The sequence below is a fragment of the Melospiza melodia genome, chromosome 19, assembly GCF_035770615.1.
Source record: "Melospiza melodia melodia isolate bMelMel2 chromosome 19, bMelMel2.pri, whole genome shotgun sequence".
Taxonomy (NCBI): domain Eukaryota; kingdom Metazoa; phylum Chordata; class Aves; order Passeriformes; family Passerellidae; genus Melospiza; species Melospiza melodia.
The window spans coordinates 547,698-571,837 of record NC_086212.1 but is presented as its reverse complement, the minus strand read 5'-3'; the positions used below and the strand labels follow the sequence as shown (position 1 = coordinate 571,837).

The 24,140-nt window shown below is 48.1% G+C and overlaps 2 protein-coding genes across 6 annotated transcripts in view; both read left to right on the top strand.

Moving 5' to 3' along the window:
* Window positions 1–21,361, top strand: part of NDRG3 (NDRG family member 3) — a 57,763-nt gene extending 36,402 nt beyond the window's left edge. For 3 of the 5 annotated variants that reach the window (XM_063172058.1, XM_063172059.1, XM_063172060.1), the window contains 13 exons: window positions 9,344–9,449; window positions 10,136–10,256; window positions 10,743–10,805; window positions 11,130–11,190; window positions 12,762–12,848; window positions 13,380–13,436; window positions 14,613–14,716; window positions 15,106–15,171; window positions 15,639–15,690; window positions 17,007–17,054; window positions 17,585–17,762; window positions 19,296–19,334; window positions 19,837–21,361. In XM_063172058.1, coding sequence (XP_063028128.1) covers window positions 9,344–9,449; window positions 10,136–10,256; window positions 10,743–10,805; window positions 11,130–11,190; window positions 12,762–12,848; window positions 13,380–13,436; window positions 14,613–14,716; window positions 15,106–15,171; window positions 15,639–15,690; window positions 17,007–17,054; window positions 17,585–17,762; window positions 19,296–19,334; window positions 19,837–20,015 — 1,161 coding nt within the window. In that variant the 3' untranslated portion in view covers window positions 20,016–21,361. The remainder of the gene's footprint in view (window positions 1–9,343; window positions 9,450–10,135; window positions 10,257–10,742; window positions 10,806–11,129; window positions 11,191–12,761; window positions 12,849–13,379; window positions 13,437–14,612; window positions 14,717–15,105; window positions 15,172–15,638; window positions 15,691–17,006; window positions 17,055–17,584; window positions 17,763–19,295; window positions 19,335–19,836) is intronic. The other 2 variants (XM_063172061.1, XM_063172062.1) reach the window with 2 other exon arrangements.
* Window positions 21,254–23,103, top strand: SLA2 (Src like adaptor 2). Its single transcript, XM_063172713.1, is given in 5 exon segments — window positions 21,254–21,278; window positions 22,058–22,111; window positions 22,114–22,203; window positions 22,371–22,497; window positions 22,589–23,103. Coding segments are annotated over 5 exon segments (420 nt in total). The 3' UTR covers window positions 22,713–23,103.
* Window positions 23,104–24,140: the final 1,037 nt, after the last annotated feature.

Here is a 24,140-nt window from a genome sequence, read left to right as displayed (position 1 = left end):
TTGGTTTCTTTGTGTGAATAGTGGGAGCTATTCTCATCCCTATTGAAACGTTTTGTCTGGGATATTGAGATCCATTTTCCTCTGATTTGTACAACGAGTTCTTTTGATTAAAGTTCTAGAGTGAAATTAATTAGAACACATAAGATGTTTTGATCTAGAAAGCAAGTCTACTTAATACCTGCTAGATTAATGCTGCTTCTAATCTTATTAAAACTAGCATCACCACTAAAGTACTGGTTTTGACTTCTGACATCACAGCAAAAACACTATAAAGATAACAATTACTAAAATAGAATATTATTTTTGCCTCCCTTTTTTGCATAATTTGTTTCTTGGGAAGCTTTTCCTGTGATTCCTCTCATCTGGTTTTCTATCTAAAACCTCACCTTTTTTGTAAAACTGCCGTGTTGAGTTCTGAAAAGTTTTAACTAGCTGGACTTGGACTGAAACATGACTCTTACTTCTAAATGTATGTGAACAGTCCTTCCCTGGGGTTTACATGAACATTAGTTTTGCTTTCTGTATTCTGTGACAACAGTGTGCTGAAGGGGTGATTATGCATTTGTAATATTTGAAGTTCCTGTACTTTTTATGTTCTTGTGAGTGAGTTTTTAGAGCAAAGCAAATAAATGTGCTTTACATTGAACCATTTTCATTCATTATGCAACATCCATTAATGGTATTTCACAGCAATTAATGAGCAACTGTACTACCAGGTTTAATTCAATGCAGTTCTAGTTCCTGGGGATGTGGAAAAGTTGAAGACACAGAACACAGCCCTGCATTCTCTTCTTCAAGAGATTTTAAGATGTTCACTGTCTTGAGCAGGGTACTGAAATGCAGTCTGGGACATCATATTAGTAGGAGGACTGTCCTTGGCTAGAAACATGGCCCTTGGCTTACCTTCCAGCTTCCTTGAGGAGTTAAGGTGGTCTGGGGTCTAGCAGTCACACAAACTATTTCAGGCTTATCTTTGTATTAGCACATTCAGATCTCTGTTGTGCAGGCTTCAGGTTTACAAAGGCTGTGTGTCTGCAGGTGGTGGCATCTTTAGTCTGCTGCCCAGGGGATGGGAGACAGCCAGAGGCTCTCTGTTCTGTTTGCAGCCCAGGGGGAAGGCTGCAGTCTCACATTCTGTTGTCTCAAAACAACAGTGCAGAGCAGAGCTCAGCTGCCATGGTTTAATTCACCCTGAACGATTACAGATCTAGGCAGGTCCAGTTTCCTGCCTTAGGTGGGAAGGGGCAATCTACTCTGAGCAGGAGTAAGAAGCACCATGTATTCCTCAGTCTGTGCTGGGTGCCTTGCTCATGACACTGGGTACTTGACTGAAGTGCAAGAAAGTTGTGGTTTTAACTGCTGCTTGTAACACGTGGGCAGGGCAGGAGATGGAGAAGTGCATCTTTCTGCATCTCAGATATGTTGTCATGAATTGCTTACTGGTGTCAGCATTGCATGGTTGTAGGGGTTCATGATTTCTGCTTTGGGAGCACAAACCCAGCCTGTCAGCCGTGCTTGGGTTGTAGCTCACTTGGCTGAGTTCCTTTGACTGCAAAGCCAATGTGTGTTCTCTGGCAGGATCTGTGTTTGGGAAGTGACTTGCCAGTTCTTGCTGGCTGACACTGAGCATTAGCAAGGGTCACAGAGAGGGAGTGGGTCCATCCTTCATCGTCACCTGCCTTTGGAACAGGTGCTTGCAACTCTGTCTCCTGATGCTTTTGAGTTTGTGTAAGCAGATTGAATATCTCATTCTTCTGCTGCTCTCAATTCTCACTCAGAATTTCTCTTATTTAACATTTAATCCAATTACACAGAGTACCAGAAACTATTGCTTTCCTGCATAGATCATATTGTGTTTTCTGTTAATAAATTTCTGCTCTGTATGGAAGTGACCAATTTACTTCAAGATGTTGTTTGAAATCTGATTTTGATTTGCTTCCCATGCAGCCATCTCTTTCAAGTCTACAATTTCTAAAATAATTTTGCACTGAGAAGGAGCTGGGAAGCACTCAGCTGCCAGCTGCCTTAAGGTTGGCAGTATTATAATGGGAAGAGTTACCAGGTGGTGATGTTTTACAGTCTTACAATATTTTTTTCTAATCTTACAGTCATAGTTTATGGTAATTTTTCAGTAATGTGTAGAAATTTGAGGGCAGCTCTTGCCGAGGCAAGACAATGGAGTCTCTGCTTTAGTCTCTCTGTAGTTAGTGGCTAGGATAGGCTGCCCCAGGAGCATGGTTGGTTTTCACCTTTGCCAGGACTGGCAAAGATAATGTAAAGTAAATAGCTGTAGCCACAGTCGGTGAAAACAGGAGAGCCTGCCCTGAGTAATCTGCATCTCTTCCACCTTACAGGAAAGCAGCAGGGGCAGTTCTCTTTGCCTTAGGTGAACCAGGAACTGAATAGCCTTAAGTTGAAAGATTTTTGGGGATGTTTCTAGCCCTATGCTACTACAGACTTGCAGCAAGCTTGAGCAGAGTACAAGCAACAGATGTCTTGCTGCTCTGTGTTCTCCCATGTTTTCATGTTAGAAAAAATTTTTGAAGGGATTTCACAATGTGTTCTTTATTGCCAATCTCGAAAACAAATAAAATCTCAATTTTTTAAGGAACTAATTTTGAACTTTGAGAGCTTCACATTGGGAGTAAAACTCATCTGGTAATGCCAAAAAAGAAGCTTAATATGTTAGTCATGAAAAGCACTGGTAATATGAATTCTAGTCATTAATCATTCCCACTGTGAAACAAATGGTTTCTTCAACCTTTAATAACTTTTAAAACTTAAGTACTGGATCACACGGTGACCTGGGTTTGTGGGAGCATAGCTGGAGTTTGGACTGCTGCCTCTGCTTCCTGTGAGTTTGTGGAGCTCAAGGCATTGAGAATCTCTGGAGCTGCCATTGGATGCCTCACTCCTTCACTCAGAATGTTTTTTCTCAATATGGGAATTTTTTGGTGGTGTTAAGGAAACTTCCCTGTCCAATCCTCCCAGAGCTACTCTGGCAGTCACTCACACCACCTGAACTGGGACCAAGCCCCTGGCAGCTCACATCCCACTCTCAATTACAGTAGGTTTCTTACTGCTTCTACCTCAGGTTTTCCATAGCAGAGTCACAGATGTCCAGATCTCTAAGATAATTTAATCATGACACAAAAGCTAAATAGCAAAGCAACAAAGAGCTCGAGCTGGTGCCCTCCAAAGGGACCCCAAACAAAGGACCCCCTGGGGTTTTATCCCTTCACAGCACAGGAAAGGTCTGAGGGTCCTCAGCTGCTGCAGTGTCTCTGAGTCTGGGTCCCCTCTCTGGGCCTCAGGTCCTTGGCCCCTTTTCTGCAAAGGTTCTTCAGTTTATGACCTCTTGCTGCGAGCTTAGGCTCCTGCCCCTCCAGACCTCAGCCAGCAGTTCCACTGCAGCTGCACCTGAAGCTGCTGGCACTGAATGGATTCTTTAACAGGTAGAACCTGTCAGTGGCACTGTCATTGTTTCCCTCTCTGGCCAAAGGCAGAGAGTGGCAGTCAGAAATGGTTCCTACATTTGAACCTTTTTACCATGTGTCTACTTCTTTCTGTAATCAGTAGATTTAGGCTTTGTTAGTTGTAGCTGGGTGTGGGTTTTCCTCTTCAGTTTGAGAAACATTCAGAAATGTTAAGGGCAAATGGAATAATGTCCTGGCCTTATCTGACCTGCAGATGCCCAGCAAGGAATGTCTTCCAGCAGTTCTTGTCTGAGTTTGATCTTAGATATTTTAAAGTTTCTCTTGGGTTGTGTTCCAGTATCTGGGCCACTATGGTTCACACACACTTCTGAAGTGCAGGGCTCTTTGATCAAGAGCAGAGATTCTCAGAAGCTGGCACTACAGAGATTACAGCAAAACTCACAAGACAGTGAACCCAACCCTGCACTCCTGCCTACAGATTTCCATAGGACCATCAGCTCACTGGATGTGGGGCAGGGCAAAGGAACAGGAGAAGATCTCTTTCCAGTGGCACTTCATCATGAAGTCAGCCAATCAAAGTTGCATCTGTTACATGGTGACAACACTGCATTTTAGCCACAAACTTCTGTGGAGCAGCAGGTTAAGGAGCTCCAGAGCGTGAGAAGCCGTCATTGACATGATTCTGAGGGCAGAGAAATGTATTCTGTGCCTTCCAAGAGCTGCTCTGCAATGGGAACCATAATGTATTCCAGATCAACATCCTTGGGGAAAAGGAAAAAACTAACCAGCAAACCACAGAAAACTTGACTAGTTTTGCACTCAAAGTTCAGAACAAAGCCTGCACAGAAATAGAGAAGATTGTTGAACATAAACTGAGCAGAGAGCAAATGCCCACTATCCATTGCAGCAGAGACAAGGAATGGTGCCAGAAAGCCAGCATGTCTAACAGAAGGGCAGGGAGGTTATTGTAAACAAAGCATTTTTTAAAAAGCTAGAGAAAATGGAAGAAGTTATAAACTCTAACAGGTTAAATATATGAACAGAGAGGGTTTTGAGAGATGATTTCCAAAGGGGAAAACCCCAACTTTCCTGTTTCAGGTCTGTCAAAATGGGACCGGGAAGAGAGGCTTACAGCTAGTCATAGCAGAAAAACTAAACATTTTTTTTCCTGAATGCAGGCTTGGCACAGAGCGACTCACAGAGAGCACTGTGTTGGAATGCTCTTTGTGGGGAGTCAGTGCAGATCCTGCCTTACCCCAGAGTGCCTGCTGCAGAGGCTCTACAAAAATAATATTTATGCATTTGTAGCAGGTTGCCAGAACTGGAAGTACCAACCCAGGAGTTTTAAATAAGTTTAAAGATTAAATAGTTGAGGTGTTAAGTGAGAGGTTATGCTCCTCTGTTGAACCTGCCATGGTACCCAATGATTCGTCTGCCAGACATTTTAAAAGACAGATCAGAATTCAGAGGAATTCTTGAAATTCACTGACCAACTATACCAGACAGACTGATACAATTACCAGAGTACTGTGGATCAATGACACTGATAAATACTGGGAAAGGGTAATGCAAGTTTTTAAATGGAAGGAGTCCTGCTCTGCAGAGCTGTTGGAATTCTTCATATGAATCAGTAGTGATATAAATAAAGATAATTCAGTCAATAAAGCCTACTTGGATTTCCAAGAGACAGGACCAAAAAGAGTCTTAAGACATATCACTTAAGGGACTTAGGAGACCATGCAGTCAGAAGAGAAGTCCAGTGATGGATGAAATACTTACTAAAAAAACCCAGCATTTGTCTTCACAGTTGAGATCACTTGAGGAGCACTCTGGAGGTCTGTACTGGGACCTGTGCTGCTTAAATATACTCTTTAGAGGTATGGAAAAAGTGATGGAAGGTGCAGTGACAAAACTTATCTGCCTTTGGGTAAACAAAATGTGCTGTACATTGAGTCAAGCCTTCCTAGAGTGGAAAATGAAAGCATGGGCTCACAGCAGATGATAACCCGGAGGCGTAAGACCTTAACATTGCAGGGGATGAGTGACAATGTCAGCTCAGGGCTTGTGGCTTTCAGCAAAGCAAATCAATCCTTGTTCATCAGGAGCAGAGAACAAAGCACCTCCATTGTGCTGCTTTGTGCATCCACAACATGTGCCTACATGCGTTTGGCATCCTGCCGGGCCCTTTGGCTCACAGAGTCCCTGGGGCAGTTTTGGAGGCCCAGCAGCATGGTCAGGGTCATGCTGTACTGGGGCTGGCTGGATACAAGCCCATCAGCCCAGAAAGGAGCATGTGGGGGTCACGAGCTGTCAGGGTATTGCTTCTGGGGAGTATGGAAATGGGGTCAGTTGCTCCCCAGCTTCCAAACCAAAGGCAAGGAGATCTCATGCAAAATCAGCAGATACGAGATGGGGAATTACGTGATTCTTTACCCCACACATTAATAAGGTTCAGCTGCTCTGGTCACAGGGGGAGAGCGGTACCAAAGGCACAAGTGTTGGGCAGTTGCAGCCCCATCCTCAGAAAGTTGAAGACCACACTCCAGTTAAGGAAGTCTTGCTGGACCTACAGATTGCTGGAAGCTGGGAAAGTTACAAGATGGGAAACTGTTACAAGATGCAAGTGTTTGAGAACTTGTATCGCTTTATCCTTTTCCACAAGCACAGGCTCCTGAAGTCATCCCAGCAGGCTACAGCTGTAGCTGGTCTCCATGCCTTCTGTTCTTCCTTCATCGTTGCTCTTCTCCGTCCCGACCTGCAGGCACTGCTGGTGTTCGAAGCTGTGAATCCCAGGTGCTCTGGGTGGATCAATGGCAGCTCCCTGCCCAGCCTCAGCAGCAAGTGTGGCCCTGGCAGTGCCTGCAGCTGCTGAGGGCCAGCTCTGGGAGCCACACTGCCTCTGCTACCCTCCTCCTATTTGCAGCAGCTGGGCTGCAGCTGCTGGTTGTTTTTACCTACCATACAAATAAAGGCAAAAGATAAAAATATCTTTTTTCACAAGAAAAATTTCTGATAAAGTTTTCAGTCCCTAAGTGAAAATTGAATTCTATTCAGCTCTTCAAAACACAACCTGTGGATCATGAGCTTCTCTTCCATGCATCTCCCTTATTTTAAAGACTGCAGGTTTGCAAAAGTCTGGCTGTTTCCTGGCCACGTGTTTTCCACCTGCCTTCTCGTATCACTGCTTCCCTGCACTAGACCAGATAAGCATTCAGATGTTAGCTGGAATTGAACACCTGCAAAGTAACAAACCTTGAATCTCTTTTCAAACTACACTGATATAGTGTGAGCAGAGAGCAGAAAGAAACCAAGTGTGCCAGAGTCTAGAAGTGTCTGTTACTTTCCAACACAGCACATCTACACAAGCAGATGGCAAATACCAGGAGTGAACATGCCAGAACTGGGCAGCAGTTAGGCAGCTGTGAAGGGTGTATACAAGAAGGACATGAAGAAAGTATGTTTGTCACGGGCAGAGGGTGCAGCTGCCAAAGTTCCTGTTCTCTCACTGAATGCTCTGGTACCCACTGTGAGTTATTCTGCTCCACATTTGAGCGAGTAATAAGCCAGTAATAATGTAACTAAATAATAACTTTTGGGGGGCAGTTCAAGGTAGCAGCTGTTTAAGTGTAGAGACTGTGTTGCCATCTAAACCATAATACCTAAGCTTCAGTTTAAGCTTCCATCTCATGCTGTCCTGTGGCTTTGATACATAGGAGAGCTGTTGTGGAGACAAACAGGTGATGAGGAGTCATGCATACGCTAATTGTGTGTCATCTGAAAATGATTTTGTCCTTTGCAATCAGAGATTGAGATAAAAGCCCTAAAACTCCAGGGAAAGTTTCAGAGAAAATAAAGTTTGCTGTAAAAACTGACATTGAATCACTGGTAGGGAAACTGGGGGTAAAACTCAGTAAGTTCAAATGTAATTACAGAAAAGACTGTATTGCAGACATATTTCAATATCATCAGCTCTTTTGTTGCTTTCTTTGCTTTTCTCATTATTTTCTCAGTCTAGTGTTTGTGTTTCTGTTTGATAGTTGAGCTTTTGCTGCTGCCTATAGAACCTCCCTCATCCCCTGCAGGTCTCCTCCCTTCATGAGCTGTGAATCAGTTTAATTGATCTTGTGATCAGGGCAAGGCTATTCCTTCTGCCACCCCATGCACTCCCCTTGGACTCTGAACCAGAACCAGCATTTGCCAGACCAGTCTATGAGGTTCTTAACTCACTGACCTGGCAGTAGTCTAACAAAGCAAGATTAATTTAAAAAAAAAATGGTAACTGGATAGCTGCTTATGGAAGAGCCTGGCAAGCGCCAGAGCTGGCAGAGAGACCTGCTGTTAGTGGAAGTCCTTAGTCCAGCCCTCAGGGGTGTAGGGAAGTGCAGGTCAGGGTCAGGCTCCAGCCACTTGGGCACTTGCTGCACTCTCCATTGAGTTCGCTGTGTTTCGCCCTTCCAGCCACCTGCACTGCCAGTTGCCTTCTCCAAAAGTGGCCACTTTATTTAAAGGACTCATTAACACCTGTAGGCTTAGAGAGCACTAAACTGGAATCCAGTGCTGTGGCAGCACAGCACATCCTTCAGAAGTACAGGACAGAGCTTTGTCCAGCTCAGCAGAGCACTCCTGAGAGCTGAGACATGGGCAAGGGGCAGAGCCTGGAGGTGTGCTGGAGGCTGAGGAAGCAGGGATTGCACCTTGGGCTGCTTTATGGAGCCTTGCTGTGAGGACAGGAATTCCTGCCACGTGGACACATGCTTGCTTTGCAAACACAGACAAGTCCTTTCCTACCCCAATTCTCCTCCTAAGGAAAAGGGAGCCAGGTGAACCTCAGATAAGGTAATGTCATCTGCAGATGGGTCTCTGCTGCTTTGTAGATAAGTACTCCAGCTTCTGTACATGAACACTGCAACAGCTGCATGCAAGCAAAACCCAGCCCCATTCTGAGGACAAGGGCAGACAGGGGTGTCCTTCAAACACAAGCCTCGGGAAGGTTTCAGGCTGCCTCATGTGATTTGGCTGGGCCAGTGTCCTCCTGTTGCCACACTCCTGGAGCAAGGGAAGAGAGAAGCTTTGGGGTCCCTGAAAGGAAACACAGCTGGGTGAAGGAAGGTCTTACACTGCAAGAACTAAATCAGTCTGCCCCATAACCAGCTTTCAAGAGTGCCCAGAAAGTGGGTGGGGTGGATTTCTGATGTGCTGCAAGGCAAGTACTCTCATCAGTCCTGTGTTTGATTTAATGACTTTCAGGTTGTTCAAAGTTACTGTTTAAAAAAAAAAAATTCATATACTTTATGTAAACTGGTAAAACAGATTTCTGAGGTTGTAATGTTCGTCTTCAGGCTGAACCATGTGGCTTTTTCCTAAGCAGGCATTTTCTTAATATCAAGAAAATAATTGTTGCTTTTTATAGTTACTGTAAGAGCATGTCTCTCCATTGATTTCTGTAGATAAGAGAAGGGTTCTACAAGTGATATTGTGTGTCCAGCTTTCCTGACATCTCCACAGCTTTTCCAAAGTCCATAGATATCCCGGAGATCTTGATCATGAGAAGATGCAGCCTCAGACCATTTGCGTATCTGTACAAAAGCAAGCTGCTTTGGGCAGTGGTTGAACACAGAGAACTGATACAGAGGTTTGACAGGATTGTGAACTGGCCAGGTTGGGTGGATCTTGGATCTCCTGTCCACCTGATGCAGTGGACAGTATCCCTGCATGTGGCCAGGAGGTGGAATGAGATGGCGTTTAAGATCCCTTCCAACCCAAACCATTCTGTGATTTCAAGAGCTGTACTGTGGGTAGGAGAGCAGTGTTAACATGGGAATGAGGCCCTTGCTGCTGGCCCTCAGTTAGGGTTCCCTATGAAGGCAGCACATGTAACACTGGGGCTCCTTCTTCTCTCTCTGCAGGAACATGACATTGAGACAGCTTTCGGAGTGGTTCATGTCACCATGCGGGGCACACCCAAGGGGAACAGACCTGTCATCCTCACATACCATGACATTGGCCTCAACCGTAAGCCCTTGCATTGCCAGGACCCTGAAAAAGGGATTATTCGTGGTATTTGCTTTTGAGCATGGGGAGTAGCAGGCCTGGTATGGAGCTGAGATGAGGTCATTCCAAGGTGAAAAGATAAAGGTCTGCAGGAGAGAGAGCACATGGCATGCCCCTGTCCATTCTAACAGCCCTTGAAAGGTTGGGCCAAGGTGGAAAGATGGAAATAGGTCCACCCAACACATGGTAGTGCTCTAGCTGACTTGCTGCACTGTGTGATAGGGCATCCATCCTGTGGGTGCTGGGCAGGTGAACAAGTCTCTTGTACATGGCTGCAGCAGTAGTGTAATGTTCTGGGGGGCACAGTTGCTCTTTTGACATCTTCCCACCCAAAATGTTCTGTTACCTTCACACAGGTACTTCTCTGTGAGTGCTTTAAGTCCCCAGGTGCTGTGAGGCCCTGCTTTCCGGGGCATTGCAGGCATGACTGTTTGTCTGCCTGCCCTCCAGTCATGGTAATTCCATTGCTGAGACTCACTGCTGCATTGCAGTTTTGTGCAGAGGCACAGCACGTACACCATCCAGCACCCACTGCCCTATGGTCTCAGTAGGGGCTTGAGCTCCTGCAGGTGTGTGCCGTGGTGTTTGGAGGGTGGCTTGCAATAAAACCTAAAGAAGTGTCTGATTTCTTCTTCTTGTTGTTTCAGACAAATCCTGTTTTAATGCATTCTTTAACTTTGAAGACATGCAAGAGATCACCCATCATTTTGCTGTGTGCCATGTGGATGCACCAGGCCAACAGGAAGGAGCCCCCCCATTCCCATCTGGGTAAGAGCTCTGCAGTCACCCATGTTGTTCAGTCTGGACTGAGGTAGCACCCAGTTTAAGCCAGCTGGGACTGCCAGGCTGAGTGTAGTGGTAAGCAGATGCCAACAGCAGAGGAAATGGCAAGATGAGGAAGCTTCCCAAGGGTCATTCAGAGAACTCTCCAATTACTAAGGCATGGGTAAAGCCCTCATTAGGGCTAAGTCTGGTACCACCTTCCTGACTTGAACATGAACCCAGCACACTGCAGTCGGGCTGGCATTTCATCTGTCCATCTTGCCACAGAAGTATGACTGCCCAAAGGACCACAGCTCTGTGTTAGTCTTGCTCTGAGGGATGGGATCCACACAGTCAGCTGAAACATACAGTATTGTTGCACATTAATAACCTGTGCACATCTGCCAGGTGTTCTTTGCCCCTCCTACCTTGAGTGGAACTGGAAGGTAACCTCTGTCAGGCTGTATTTGGAGGTGCTCCCTTGCTTTTCAGGTACCAGTATCCCAGTATGGATGAACTGGCTGAAATGTTACCTGCTGTCCTGACACATCTAAAGTAAGTCTCTGAAAGGAAACGGGGTGAGGCAGCTGGATACCTCTATTCCAGCACCTACTTCCGTCTCTGCTTGCCATGACTGATATGCTCACTGAGGTGTCCCAAGAGGCACAAGTATCTGCTAACCAGTGGGACCCTCTCTAGTTTTATGCTGGGGACAATGTCTGCTACATGAAGCAATTTATGGCTGCTGCATCATTGCTGCATTGTTTTGAAAACAAACCATAAGTGCACAGCTGGATACAGAGGGGAAAGGCTTTGCCTCAAGGGATGCTTCAGCTGAGCTAAGTTAGTTGTGCTGACTGTGAAATGCCTGTATTTCAGCCTGAAAAGCTTCATTGGGATTGGCCTAGGCGCTGGTGCTTATGTCCTCAGCAGGTGTGCAGTAAGTATCTCTTCACTGCTTGTGACTCATGTGGGCTGTGGTCATCCTTGTGGGGCACGGGCCAAGTAACATTCAGTAATTACAGCAGGTCTGCAGGGAGCCTGGGAGAGCTACCTCCATCCAGATGGTTGTGTTGGAGCAGTCAGGGTTATTCTGAAGCTGTGCCAGGCATGGAAACATTGTAATGTGATGCCTTTGAGTCAGCTGAGCCCATCCTGAGTGCTAGTAATAGTCAGTCTTGAATCTTCACAGAGACCAGCTGCACTACTGTGTGCTGTGTCCACTGTTTGTGGCACCAAAGAATGGATGTGGTGATGTACTCCCAACTGGTGTTGATGTGGAATGTGCTTTGTCACTGGAAGGAAGCAGATTTTGCTCCACCCTTACACAAGAGAGTGCTTCTATTTCAGTATCCGCTAATACATTTCTCTCTAGTGTATTGTTCATGTGAAATCAGTGGGTATTGTTTAGTATGATACAGGAATTTATCGGGAATTCACCTGAGTCTTTCAGAGTTACTGCTAAAAAATCCCAGGTAATCTGTCATTTTCATTAAAATTTACTTCAGGTTGTTGTGTGCAGAGAGTTGCCAGTTGTTTAGGCCACTATAATTTCTTCAAGCCATTGTGCTGGGCAGCTGCCCCTCCTTACACAAAGTTCTCTGTTTCCCATTCCCTACAGTCAGGATTGAGCTGGGGCAGTCTGAGGCATTGGTGTTTCACTGTTCCTTGCCTTCTGTATCTTGGATAGTTTTCAGCCTTGCTAAAGAGGAGTTTGTGCAAATCAGCCTTAGTCCTCAACGAAATGCCACAAGTGTGCCCTTGACACACTCCCTGGGCTGTGGGCAGTTTCCTGCTGAGGACAGAGATGTTTCCTTCTCCTTCACATCAGTGCAGCAGAACAGGAGAGCTGCCTTGGAGTGAACCCAGAACTCAGCAGAGGCTGGTTGCCTCTGATTTCTGAGTTTGTATTTGCAAGCAGTTCTCATAAGTGCTTTGTACCTGTGCAGCCCAGGTACAGCCTGAGGCACACTGGAGGGTTTTGGGATGGAGCAGGGGAAGGGATGTCTGCAGGGCAGGAGGGGAGCAGGGGTGCTGCCTGGGGAGAGGGTGCCCCTGTAGCTCAAGTTTCCATACTGCAGGGCCTTGGGGGGCTCAGCACTAACTCCCCTGCTGTTTGCCTCCTTTCCACTGGGAAAACTGCCTCTTCCTTGAGGAGAAAGAGGTGCTCTCCAGGCACAGTAGCTTGCCAAGGGTCTTCGCAGAGGTGCTGGATTGGAGCAAAGAAGGTTGCTGATCCCTGTAACACACTGGGCCTGGGCAGGACCTGCAGCTGTGCCAGGCACACAGGTCACCAGAAGGCACTGCTGAGTCTGTAGGTGCTGTGGAGCACCTCAGAGCCACAAATGAGTCAGATCTGGTCTTGCTGGGAGCCACCGGCTACCCGGCACAGAAGAGCTCCCTAGTTTGTCTTGCACCTTTTGCAAGAAGCTTTCCAGCTGCTGCACCAGCTGTTGACCACTGTGTGGGCTGAATCATCCTTCTGAGTGTTCCTCTGCTCTCTCCCCACAGCTCAGCCACCCTGACCTGGTGGAGGGACTTGTTCTTATTAATGTTGATCCATGTGCAAAGGGGTGGATTGACTGGGCAGCATCCAAGGTGAGATTCTGCTTTCCCACACGTGCTCTCCACAGCACCTAATGAACAGTGTGTAGAGTAAAAAAAAAAAGGACAGAATACAGGATATTTTCCATTTCTGGGGAAAACTGTACAATTTCATTTCTTGTCCCTGCTGCATTCTAAGTCTGGATATAGTATGGTCTCTCCCAGAGGAGCATGGTTGGGTGTGATCATGTGAATGAGAAATGCAGATAAACTGCTTGGATCACTCAGCTTTCCTCTCATTCCTCTGCTTGCAGGCTTCATTTGATTGATATTGAATGAATCTCTTAATTATTCTCTTATTCTGGTCCCTTGAAGTTATTTAAGGTTTCAGGTTTTTTGGAGAGCTGGGTTGTGTATACAGTTTCTTTGAAGCTTTGCATGTCCATCCCAAGCTTCAGGCATTTGCTTCTTATATAATATAAATAGTTTCTTCATTGTTTCCTTTACTCCGAGTAGCTGTTTTGCAATGTGTGATGAAACTGCATTTTCCTGTTACTCTCCTCCTCATTCATGGTCACTCCTCAGTTTTCAGGCTGGACAACCAACATAGTGGATATTGTCTTGGCACATCATTTTGGCCATGTAAGTACCCAGCAGATGCTAATGTTGCCTGTGCAAATGTGCATGTAGCTATAACTTCTGTATGTGTCTGCTCCCAAATAGTTCTGGTCCATCAGACAAGAGGTAGTACCATTTTCTGTGTGTGTCAAGCTCACATTGGGGTTGGCATGCTGGGGGGCATACACATCCTCACTCTTGCCCTCACTGTCTCCAGGCCATGCACTGGTGACAGAACTCCTTTGTGGTGCTGGGGACACTGTCCACAGAAACAAGTGGCAGCCAGTTCTCTGTAGCCAACATGGAAGCCTTTGGACTCTGGGTAGAGCACAGGCCAGCTGGGAGCTGGCGGTGGGATCTTGTGTCTGTCCAGATGTTGAACTGCTGCATTCTGCTCTTCATCTTACCCTTCAGTTTCAGCAGAGGCAAACCAGCCCCTCCTGAAAACTTTGAATACAGCAATGCCTTGTGTTTGGGATTAGCTGTCTCTCAAGCAGCAAGCTTACTGGGCAATGGCAGGGGCAGTGCCTTGTGCACACTGTGTATGCCACACAGCAGATCAGTCCTTGACTTGGAGTCTTCTTGCAATGACACATCAGCACTGAAAGGAATGCTTCTTTCTCCAGCACCACTTCCTGCTGTGCACATCCTGCTCTCTTCCCACTGTCAAGCCCCTTCATTGTATGTAGTGCTTCCTCACATTCCCTGTTCTCTCTGGCTCTCTCAGAATGTAGTTTCTTCTGAGAACTGGCTGCTGGAATTGAACTTTTTCCCATGGTCACAGTCTTACAGCTTAAGTATTTTTTTACTTTATTACATTTATTAGTATTATTACGTACTTTGCTTCTTAAACATTAAGTGTAAGTGGAAGACCTGCCAAACACAGAGTGATTTGTATCTGTGTAAGCATTACTGAGGCTTGGGAGTTAACTAATCCCATTTCAGGATACTTGTACTCTGGCAGCAGCTTGTGCACTGTCAGTTGTAAATTGTAGTCACATTACCAAAGCATGGCATGTACCAGCACATCACTTGAGCACCTCATGTCTCTGGGGTCCTTATGCAGTGTGGAGTTGCTGCCCTCTGTGTCGCTGTTCACAGAGAATGACGTCTGTGGACATGCTTTGGCATTTTTATGACTGTTGCTTCTTTACTTGTGAAAAGTGTTTCCTGTTCTTCAATTCTTCTACTTTTGTACAGGAGGAACTGCAGGCAAATCTAGATTTGATCCAAACATACAGGCTTCATATTGCGCAGGACATTAACCAGGATAACCTTCAGCTGTTCCTCACCTCATACAACAGGTATCAGATACCTTTTTGCCTGACAGACAGCTCCCATAGCTTCCCCATAGCTCAGTAAATGTGCTGCCATATGTGTTATCCTGCTGGGTATTGTATCAGGGGAACCTTTGCCCTAAGCCTAGTTTTCAGCTGTTACCCTGAGCCAACCTAGCCCTTGTGTGTGCCTGCAGGCACTGTCACACCTCAGTAGCTCATCTCTGGGCACACAGCAATGCCATGAGAGGATGAATCCTGTTGTCTGGGGATGACTGCTGGGGCTCCTGATCAGGGCATGATGCACAGAGTTGCCTGGGTGCTGGAGCCAGCACTCATGGTTGGATTTTGTGTGCCCTCATGATAATCAGTTTCCTCAGAAGATTAATGAAGAATTATTCTGTTTTGTCTTTCAGTCGTAAAGATCTAGAAATTGAGAGACCAGTTGTTGGTGTCAATGAAATGACTGCAAAAACACTCAAGTAAGTTGCCTGAATCAGCCTATCTCAATTGCTGATTCTGCAGTCTCTTCAGCAGAAAAGATGACGTTGCTTCTCAGCAAGAACTGCACCAAGCTCAAGCACTGGGAAGACTGTCCAAGACAGTTCCAGGCTGTTGTACAGGACTGTCAGCTGCAATGGGGCAGAGGTGTCTGGAAGTCCTCTCATTAAGAACACATTGAATTTCTCCAGAAGGCAGGGTCAGAGGCACATGTGTGCAGCAGCAGTGCCAGTTGGTGTGCATGGAGAGGACAGTCTGGGTGCATCTGCAAGCCCTGGACAATTTTTTGGTACAACAGAATGCCAAGGTGATGGCAGGCAGGGATTTTGCTGAGCCTTTTTTTTTTTTTTGCTGAGCCTTTCATGAGAGTGTTGATTCACAAAGCTCAACCTTCTCAGAAACCCCTTGGTGCACTTGGAGTAACATCTCTCTTTTGGCTTTTGACCAGGTGCCCTGCTTTGCTTGTTGTTGGTGACAACTCACCTGCTGTGGAAGCTGTGGTATGTATCCATGAACTCTTTCCTCCTGTGACATTAGCCCCACAAGTCACTTAGCAACCCTGCAGTGCTTTCACCTTGCTCAGAATTACAGACAGTGGCTCTTTGTCCCAAGCTCTTTTTCAGTCCTCCAGTTACTCATGGGAGAGCCAAGGCTCAGGGGCCTTGAATGGCTCTCGGGGCAACTCCAAGGTGAGGATGGCAGAACCTGAATGAGCACCCTGCTCAACAGGTGATGCAAAGGACCCTGTTTGGGATCATGCATCCCTCCCTGAGCTCTGCCAGGCTGCTGCCTGCAGTTTGGTTCCAGTCTTGAATTGCTGTTGTTTTGCTGTTACTCTGAGACTACCTAAGGATTAAAAATAACTGAGTATGACTCCAGTTCTTGTGGTAGAGCTCGCTTGGAGTAGTGCATCACCAGGAAGGCAGCACTTAGGAGCTCTGTTCTCTGCAGACACCCATAACCCACTTCCCTCCCAGCACAGCTATGAGCGGGGCGTGGCACAGGGTAGTGTGATTGGGATGGATGTTGCTCCTCCCTGTCAGCCAGGGATTGTGGGGAGACCAGGAGGTTGTGAACAAAAGCAGCAGTCTAAAACTGTGGAAGAGTGTAGGAGTCTCCTGAAGCAGTAACTTGAACCTAGGAGCCATGCATGGAGAACATTTTCTGGCCATGGCCTGTTGCCTTGGTCTGTTTGATCTGGAAGTCTGAAATTAAGTCTGCAAGTTTTGACTTTTCTAGAATACTATCCTTGAAGATTCTCATTGCTTACTGGCCACAGTACAGTACAGGATAGGGTCTTCTGCACATTAGTGTGCCTGTCTGGCTGCCCAGGTTTCCTGCTGAGAATAACCTCCCCTACTGTGGTTGCTTTTCCTATAGAGTCTCTGCCTATTCTCTTTTTGCAGCAGTCTTACAGAGAAGATGTGGTCGTGACCTCCTTGTCTGGCCAGGGCACTGAGTGACCTCCCTTATGCTGCATTGCACAGAAATCTCCTTCCCTCCCAGTCTTGCTGTCAGAGCACAGAAGGTGCTCCAGGGTTTTATAGTGCATCCCCAAACTAGGGGATGATTTCAGTTGAAGTCATGACCTGTCATCACAAGGTCCCTTAGATGGAACACCTGTCTTTCTTCCCTGGATCTTTTATTCATTGTTCACTTCTTACAGGATCTCTGCTTTCTTGCTTGCTCCTTCCTGGCTCCAGAGAAGCGACCATTGCTGAAGACAGCCACTGCTTCTGGTGCAGCTACTCCACATTTTACATCTCAGTCTTTGCATTTTCTGTGTGACAACATGTCCCTCTCTCCTTTTTTCTAGGTTGAATGCAATTCCCGTCTTGACCCAACCAAAACTACCCTTCTGAAGGCAAGTGCCACTCCAGAGTCATTCTGGCCAGCATAAAGACACTATTGTTGCTCAGCTTCACTTAGGTTTTTGCTTTCCATACATTTGGCTTCGAGAAGTTTTTGGACAGTCATTCAGAGCTGTGCTCTCTCCTCCATGGAGCCAGGGCTTGAGAGGGAAGAGTTTGTCAGGGAGTCCCTCAATCCCTGCTTTATGGCCACCTTCAGCTGGCCAGGAAGACCCACAGTGTGCCCGACAGCGGCTGTGTGGGAGCACAGAGGGACAGGTGTGGGCAGAGGAGGCTGGGAAGGTGCTGGGCTTCTGCAGTGTGGCCTGAGATCACTTGGTGACGTGGCCTCCAAGGTGCAGGGTTCCTTCAGCAGCGGGTCCCTGAAGGTGTATCACCTTGGCATTGCTCTGGTTGTAGAGGTGAGGTGGTGGAAATGCAGTGTGGTGGTCTCAGCCTGGTGGGTGGGTGGGTGGTGCTGGCTTGGTTTGGGGTTGTCCTCCTGGGCAGGACAGCTCAACCTGCCTTTTGTTTCCTGCTGCAGATGGCCGACTGCGGGGGCTTGCCTCAGGTGGTTCAGGTGAGACACACCTTGGCTCTCCCATGGCATTTGAGGGCAGAAGAGCCCTTTGTTCTGCTTGCACTAAAGCCACTGTCTCTGTTTCCACAGCCTGGCAAGCTGACTGAAGCCTTCAAGTACTTTGTGCAGGGAATGGGCTACAGTAAGTGGCAAACACAATTTTGTCTTTTGGAGCAGGGTTGTCGTGAACGGAACTCAAGCTTTCTGGTCCATCTGAACCCACTGGCATCTGTGTTCCTACCCCTGAGCTAGTGTGGTTGCCAGGAGATCCATCCATGCTGGAAAATCAGCTAGTGTGCTGACATGCCTTAGCAAGCCAGTGTTGTTCCCTGACGTGTTGGTGACTCCTTTCTGGTTGCTGGTGTTGGTAAAACCTTTTAAGTCTGTCTTTGTGCCAATCCAGAAAAATGTGTTCCCAAGAACAGCAAATCTGTGCCTCCAAAGGGGAAGGAGGTAGCAGTGCAGCCCCATGATTAGTCCGGGTATGAGAGCTCCCCTGTTTCTCCTCAGATGTTCCTGTTTCTCTCAGACTCACCAGGGTTAAGCAATGCTCCACAACAAATCCCTCTAATGGCAGAACAGGTTCCTGGGTGACTTCTGAGGCACCCAGGGAGCCCAGAGAGAGCTGTGCTTTGCACCAGTGCATGTCCTGCCCTATAGCTTCCTCACCATGCTTGGAGGCAGAAGATATTGTCACCTGAGTGTGTCAGACTAACAGCTGCTCTGCTCCCTGCCCTTGGTGTTCCTGAGGAATCAGAGGAGGAGGGATTTTTTACTTCTTTATCTCCAAGAAGTGCTTTACTACTCAGGAACATCAGGAGAAGGCTTCTCAGTGCACTACAGCAGCTCTTTCTTGCCTACTGGGGTCAGGAGTTCCCTTTTGTGGATGACGAGCCTTCAAAAGCTTGAGTTAGGGAAGGGCTTGGTTTGTGTGACTGGCTGACCACTGAGCGTGGCCACCATCAGAGCTGGGACACTTGCAGTGGTCTCCTCACAGCTTTGCCAGATCATGGTCAGGCTTAGCAGAACCTGGCAGAAATCTCCTTGCAGAATTAGTAGCTGGTCCCAGAATAGTTTTCCCAGCTTTCTTGGGCAAGATTGTGAGACGCTGTGGGTGTGGCCAGTTCTCTTGGGTAGAACAAGGCAGAAGCAAAACTCAGCTGGGCACTGCTAGAAATCCAGAAACCAGTTCTCCAGCAGCTGTTCCTGTGCCTTCTGTACATGAGCTGAAGCAGCTGGATGTACTTCTGCTGACACTGCAGGTGGAAGGTACCAGCCTTGAAGGAGACTTGCAGCAGGAATCTGTCATCCCAAAGACATGAATTTCTGTCCCATATCTGGAGTTACACAATATACCCCGGGGAAACCATATTGCTGTTGAGCAGGTGCGGGGTGTGCAGGGGGGAGTTGCTGTCACCAGGTACAGTGTGATTTTCAGCTAAAGGCATCGAAGAGATTTGGCCCTGATGGGTTTTTAGGTGAGCTTGGCATCTCCCTGAGATGCTTATTAGCAGCTGTTCTTACAAATCCTGGGAGCTTTCAGTGCAGTGTATGAGCTGGGAATGGAAGGAAAGGTAGCTGGGGGTCCCAGGAGTAGTGCAGCCACTAGTCACACACCGCAACTAATGGGTTCTTTCCTGTATTCATCCCTTTCCTTGTCTCATGTTGTTTCCAGTCCCTTATGTGCAGCTCAGCCACCTAAGCACTGAGTCAGGTACCTCCAACCGTGCATCCACCTCGGCCCCGGTCTGTGTGCTGAGTGGAATTGTTCTCTGGGTGTGCTTTGCTCTGTCTCAGCATGTCCTGCTGTGGGTGGGCTGATCATTGTACCGTGCGTGCTATGGGTTTCCACCTTTCATTTGTATTTTGTTGATTGTTGCATGACTTCAGCTCTGTGGTTTTCTAGAGTGATGAGACTAACTTTCAAAAGGTCGTCCATGCCACAGCTGCCTTGGTTTGCACAGACACTGGCCGTGGCTGCACTTGCAGAGGATCAGTTACACTGCTGGCATTTTCTCACCTGAGACCTTTTGAAATTGGGCCTTAAACATCTTGCTTTAGACATGCAGAGACTTAATTTTGGCAGTGAAGAGTGAGTTTTCTTCTGCAGGGTACAGCTCTTTGTGTGCTTACCCAGTGACACATACCTGAGTGACTGTGTCTTGGCTCCAGGAGCTGCCTCCTTGTCTGAGTGCCACGTTTGCTCTCTCTTGCAGTGCCAGCAGCCAGCATGACCCGCTTGATGCGCTCCCGTAGCCACTCCTCCTCCAGCGTGGGCTCTGGTGAGAGCAGCCGCAGCCGGTCTCATGCCAGCACCCATGGGGAAGGCAGTGCTGGAACCCCAGAGGGAATCGACCTCCAGGCTGCACCTCAAACCATGGAAGTATCCTGTTAGGCAGGAGCCCCTCTTCTGGATTCAGACAGCTCCACTCACCCCAATGAACCCACTCAGAATTTAGCATTTCATCTGACATGGCATTAACTGTTCTCTCTAACCTGTGCATGCCCATCCAAGCAGCCACCTCCTTGGTAGTCTGTATGTGACAATTACTTTGATCTTTTCTGTATCCCTTTGGCATCAGAGTCTCTTTAAAACTCATTGACATTCCACAGTCTTAGTAAGTCCCATTACTGTACATGTTGATGCCATCTCCTGTCTGTGCTGTGTATCAATCCAGATGACAGCCGTTGTCTCCCCTCTTCATTTAAATATAATTTCTGTGGCTTTGTGAGGTTTAGAATTGCTTTCTAGTTGTGCTTCTGCTAAAGGGCCCTTGTGATGCAGTTACTGTGTCATTGGTGGGACGTGGGAAAGGAAGACCATGAGGATGTGGCACTCCAGGCACTGGAGCAGGCAATGCAGTGTGGAGCTGTACCCTGGGACACAGAACCCATTGGAAGATCTGTCTGTCCCCAGGGCTGTTTCACATGCCATGCAGCATGAGACTAACAAATGGTCAGGAATACTGTTTTGGTCTTACCTGTGTATGTGTGTTAAGAAGGAGTAGAGTGATTTCTTACCTGAGCCTCCTGAAAAAACAAAGCAATTAACTAGTAAACTACACTAACAAGGTGCACTATTAACCCAGTACAAGGGATTAAACTCCAGCAGCCCTGGCTCTAGACCACTTCTGCAACCCTCTGCAGACCCGGCAGAAGGACAGGATGCAGTGACACATGGTTGCTGTTCTCCCCTGGCACAGGTGAATATTTAATATTGAGCAGGTTGTGAAATGGGAAGCAGTGCCTCTTGCCAGGTGGAGATCCCAGAATCTCCTGCACTGCCATCATCTGTGTGTCCCACTGCCCCTGGCAGGATCTGCACAGGGTGCAGTTAAATGGAGGTGGGAAACACCAAGTGAGTATGGCAGCCAGAAGTCACACATTCCTGTGAGTCGTGTCAAAGGGGCGAGCAGTGAACACCACTGTGCAGATAGCAGTTACTGTCTTTGTGGAATTCACAACTGTGCTACCTTTTTACACCTGGCTGCGTCCCCTTGCTGCCAAGGTCTGGTGTTAATGGGAGAAAAGGGATGAGTGGTCAGGCTGCTGCAAGTCTCAATTGATAAGCAAAACCTCCTTTCCTCACTGCTGAGCAGCCTGACCCAATGGGAGCCAACTCCTCCCAGGGTCATGCTCATGTTCTGCTCCATTTCAGGTAGGGAATGGGACTGGGAGGCTCTGCCTGAGGGGGACTTTGTACCGGTTATGGAATAAAGCTATAACTGAGTTTCATTGTTACACTTTGTGCTCTTGGTGTTTCTCTTGGCACTAGCTGCACCTTTGGGGGTTTGGCAGCTTGAGTGTCTCCTGCTGCATAGAGCAAACTCATCCCCAGGGCAGGGAGAGGACTGGGCACCTCTGCACCAGAATAATGTGGTTGGCGGCCCTGTGGCCCCTGGCTGTCCAAGGGCATTGGAGAGCTGGCCTCTGCCAAAATGCAACTAGAAACATCCAGAATGGCAACAACAGGTTTGCAGCAGCACAGGCTACAGGGCTGCTTCCAGCTGTTGCTGCTCCCCAGTCTTTGCTGAGCTCCTGCCGTGATGCCTCAGAAGAGCAAACCACGATCAGGTTCCTGCAGCTTTGGGTTACTCGGAGGAGTGACAAGACTCAGCCCATAAAAAGAAACAGAGCCCCATCACACCCTGTGAGGAGATTCTGCCAGGTGCCACTGTGCAGGTGGCACCAACGCCACCTGATGTCCCAGCCATTCCCTGTCACCTACAGTGTTCTGAAGGTGCTCATGGCCTGGGGCTGGCACAGGGGTGCTTGCAGCCACAAGGCCCACAGGGAGAAAGGTGATGGCTGCTGCTTCTGTAGGATGGTTGAATCCCTGTAGTGTGTGGGAGTTAAGAGTGCATCAGGCAGCAGGGGCTGAGCAGGACAGGGTCCTGGGACAGCCCAGCCAAGTGCCCTTTGTCCTGTGCCTGCCAGGCTGCTATTCCCTGTCAGTGCAGTGTGGCAAGTGCTCTGCCTGGGCCTCAGTGACTGTCACATCCACCGGCTGGATAATGGGTGGCTTTACATCTCATCCTGGCTCACCTTCCCCAGCCTGCACAACTTGGTGGACCATTACTCTGGTAATGCCCCACCAGCCCCCCAGCACTGTGAGCAGTGTGTGGGGAGATGTCCCCATGCCCTGAAAGGAGGGAGGGCGAAAATGTGGCAGCTGGTCTCTCCCCTGCCCAGGTGTGCCCAGCCTGGGGGCAGGGCTGTACTCTGTTGATGCTTTTGGCTCCCTGCCCAGAGTTCAGCGAGGGGCTCTGCTGCCGTGTCTGCGAGCCCTGCCCCATGGAAGGGCCAAGAGCGGCCCCAGCCCCCACAGCACTCAGTGTCCTCAGGAAGCCATCACTCCACTGGAACAAGACTGAGAGGTGAGGGTAGCTGGGACAGGGGCCGGGCCTCCCCCCACCTGACCCTCGAGGGGCTGTGGGCTGCCTGACTGCCCTTTGTACTCTCGAGCAGCTCCCTCCTGTTCTTGGAGACCACATCCCCATCGGACGGGTCTCCCATCAGCTCTTACCTGATTCTCTCAGAGACTGACACCCCTGAGCCAGACCCCACAGGAAAGGTGGTTATAGATGAGTAATGTAATAGGTCTCACAGTTAAGAGATAGATACTATGTGGATGTATAGTGATGTTACTATAATATGTCCTTCCATAGGACATATTTTCCCCTCTTTCCCCTCCCCCTTGTAATAGCCTCGGTAGTGAGGGTATTTGGGAGGGCTTGTTACCAAGCAGCGCAACATGACAACACCCGGCCTCCAGTCAAGATGTAAGAAAGGAATCTCCACCAAAGGACGGCAGAGATGGGACTTGACTGACAAAACTTTAGGAGGTGCTAAAGATATAAAAGGCAGAGCATCCATTTTGTAGATGAGCTAGTTATGGAGACTCCCAACACTGAAATCTTTCCTGATGCACTTCTTTGTTGCAATTTTTGTTAAGGTTTAATAAACCTTTTGAAATTTTTGAAGTGAGGACCGTTTCTCACATAGTGAAGGGGAGTTGAGGACAGGGTCCCCACTTGGCCACAGCTCTGTGGTGGACACCCATGCCCCAGCTCAGCCTTCTCCTCCTTTCAGCCAGAGTCTCTTGTTCGTGCTGGGGCCCATTGACCGGAATGTGGACAGCCAAGACCAATGCAGAGCCAGGCAGGCAGCAATGCTGGAAGGAGGCAGCTGCCTGAGGGCCTGTCTGTCCCTCACAGGACACTTTGGGACAGGATGCATGAGCACCAACAGGATCCATGAGCCTCACCCAGCACCCAAGGGGGAAGGAGGCAGAGGCTGCACAGAGAAGGAGCCCTACAGGCTGCAATGGGGCCCCTGGCATCTGTATTCCCACAGCAGCAGAGAGAGGACAGAAATGATCAATAAACGAAATCGTGGCCCAGATGGAGGAACAGCCCAAGCCTATCGGACCTTCCAAGTTTAAGCACAACTGTTTTATGGCATGGGTGTCTGTGCAGGCCTGTGAGCAGCAGCTGTGGACCATCAGAGTACTTTCACCCCCATAACTCACCACTCTGCTTGGTGGGACCAGCAGCTAGGGGGAAACCAGACCCTGACTGTGCCCAAAGCAGCTATTTTTAGACCTTTTAGCACATAGATTGTAAATTCCGTAAAACAGGATCCTGCTGGACATGCAGCAATAACCATCTGTTATAAATTAAAAGGCACTTTGTTCACAGCTGAGGTGAACTTACTGTGACTTGCCCATGGGGCCATTCACTGCCAGAGCCTGAGGCCATTTGCTCCTGCCACAGCCCTTGCCCCCAGCTGGAGTGAGCAGGCAGCCACGGGCAGTGCTGGTCCTCAGACAACTCTCTTCAGGCAAATTCATGATCCCAATAGGTTTAAATGTGTAATTTAACATGCACAACTGCTGCTCTAGGAACAATGGGGAAAGAAATGGGTCCATGCCAGGAATAGATTATTCAAAGAAGTAGAATGCAAATACTCAGGTAGAGCCCCGATCCCGCTGCGCTGCAGGGCTGAGGGGCCTGAACGC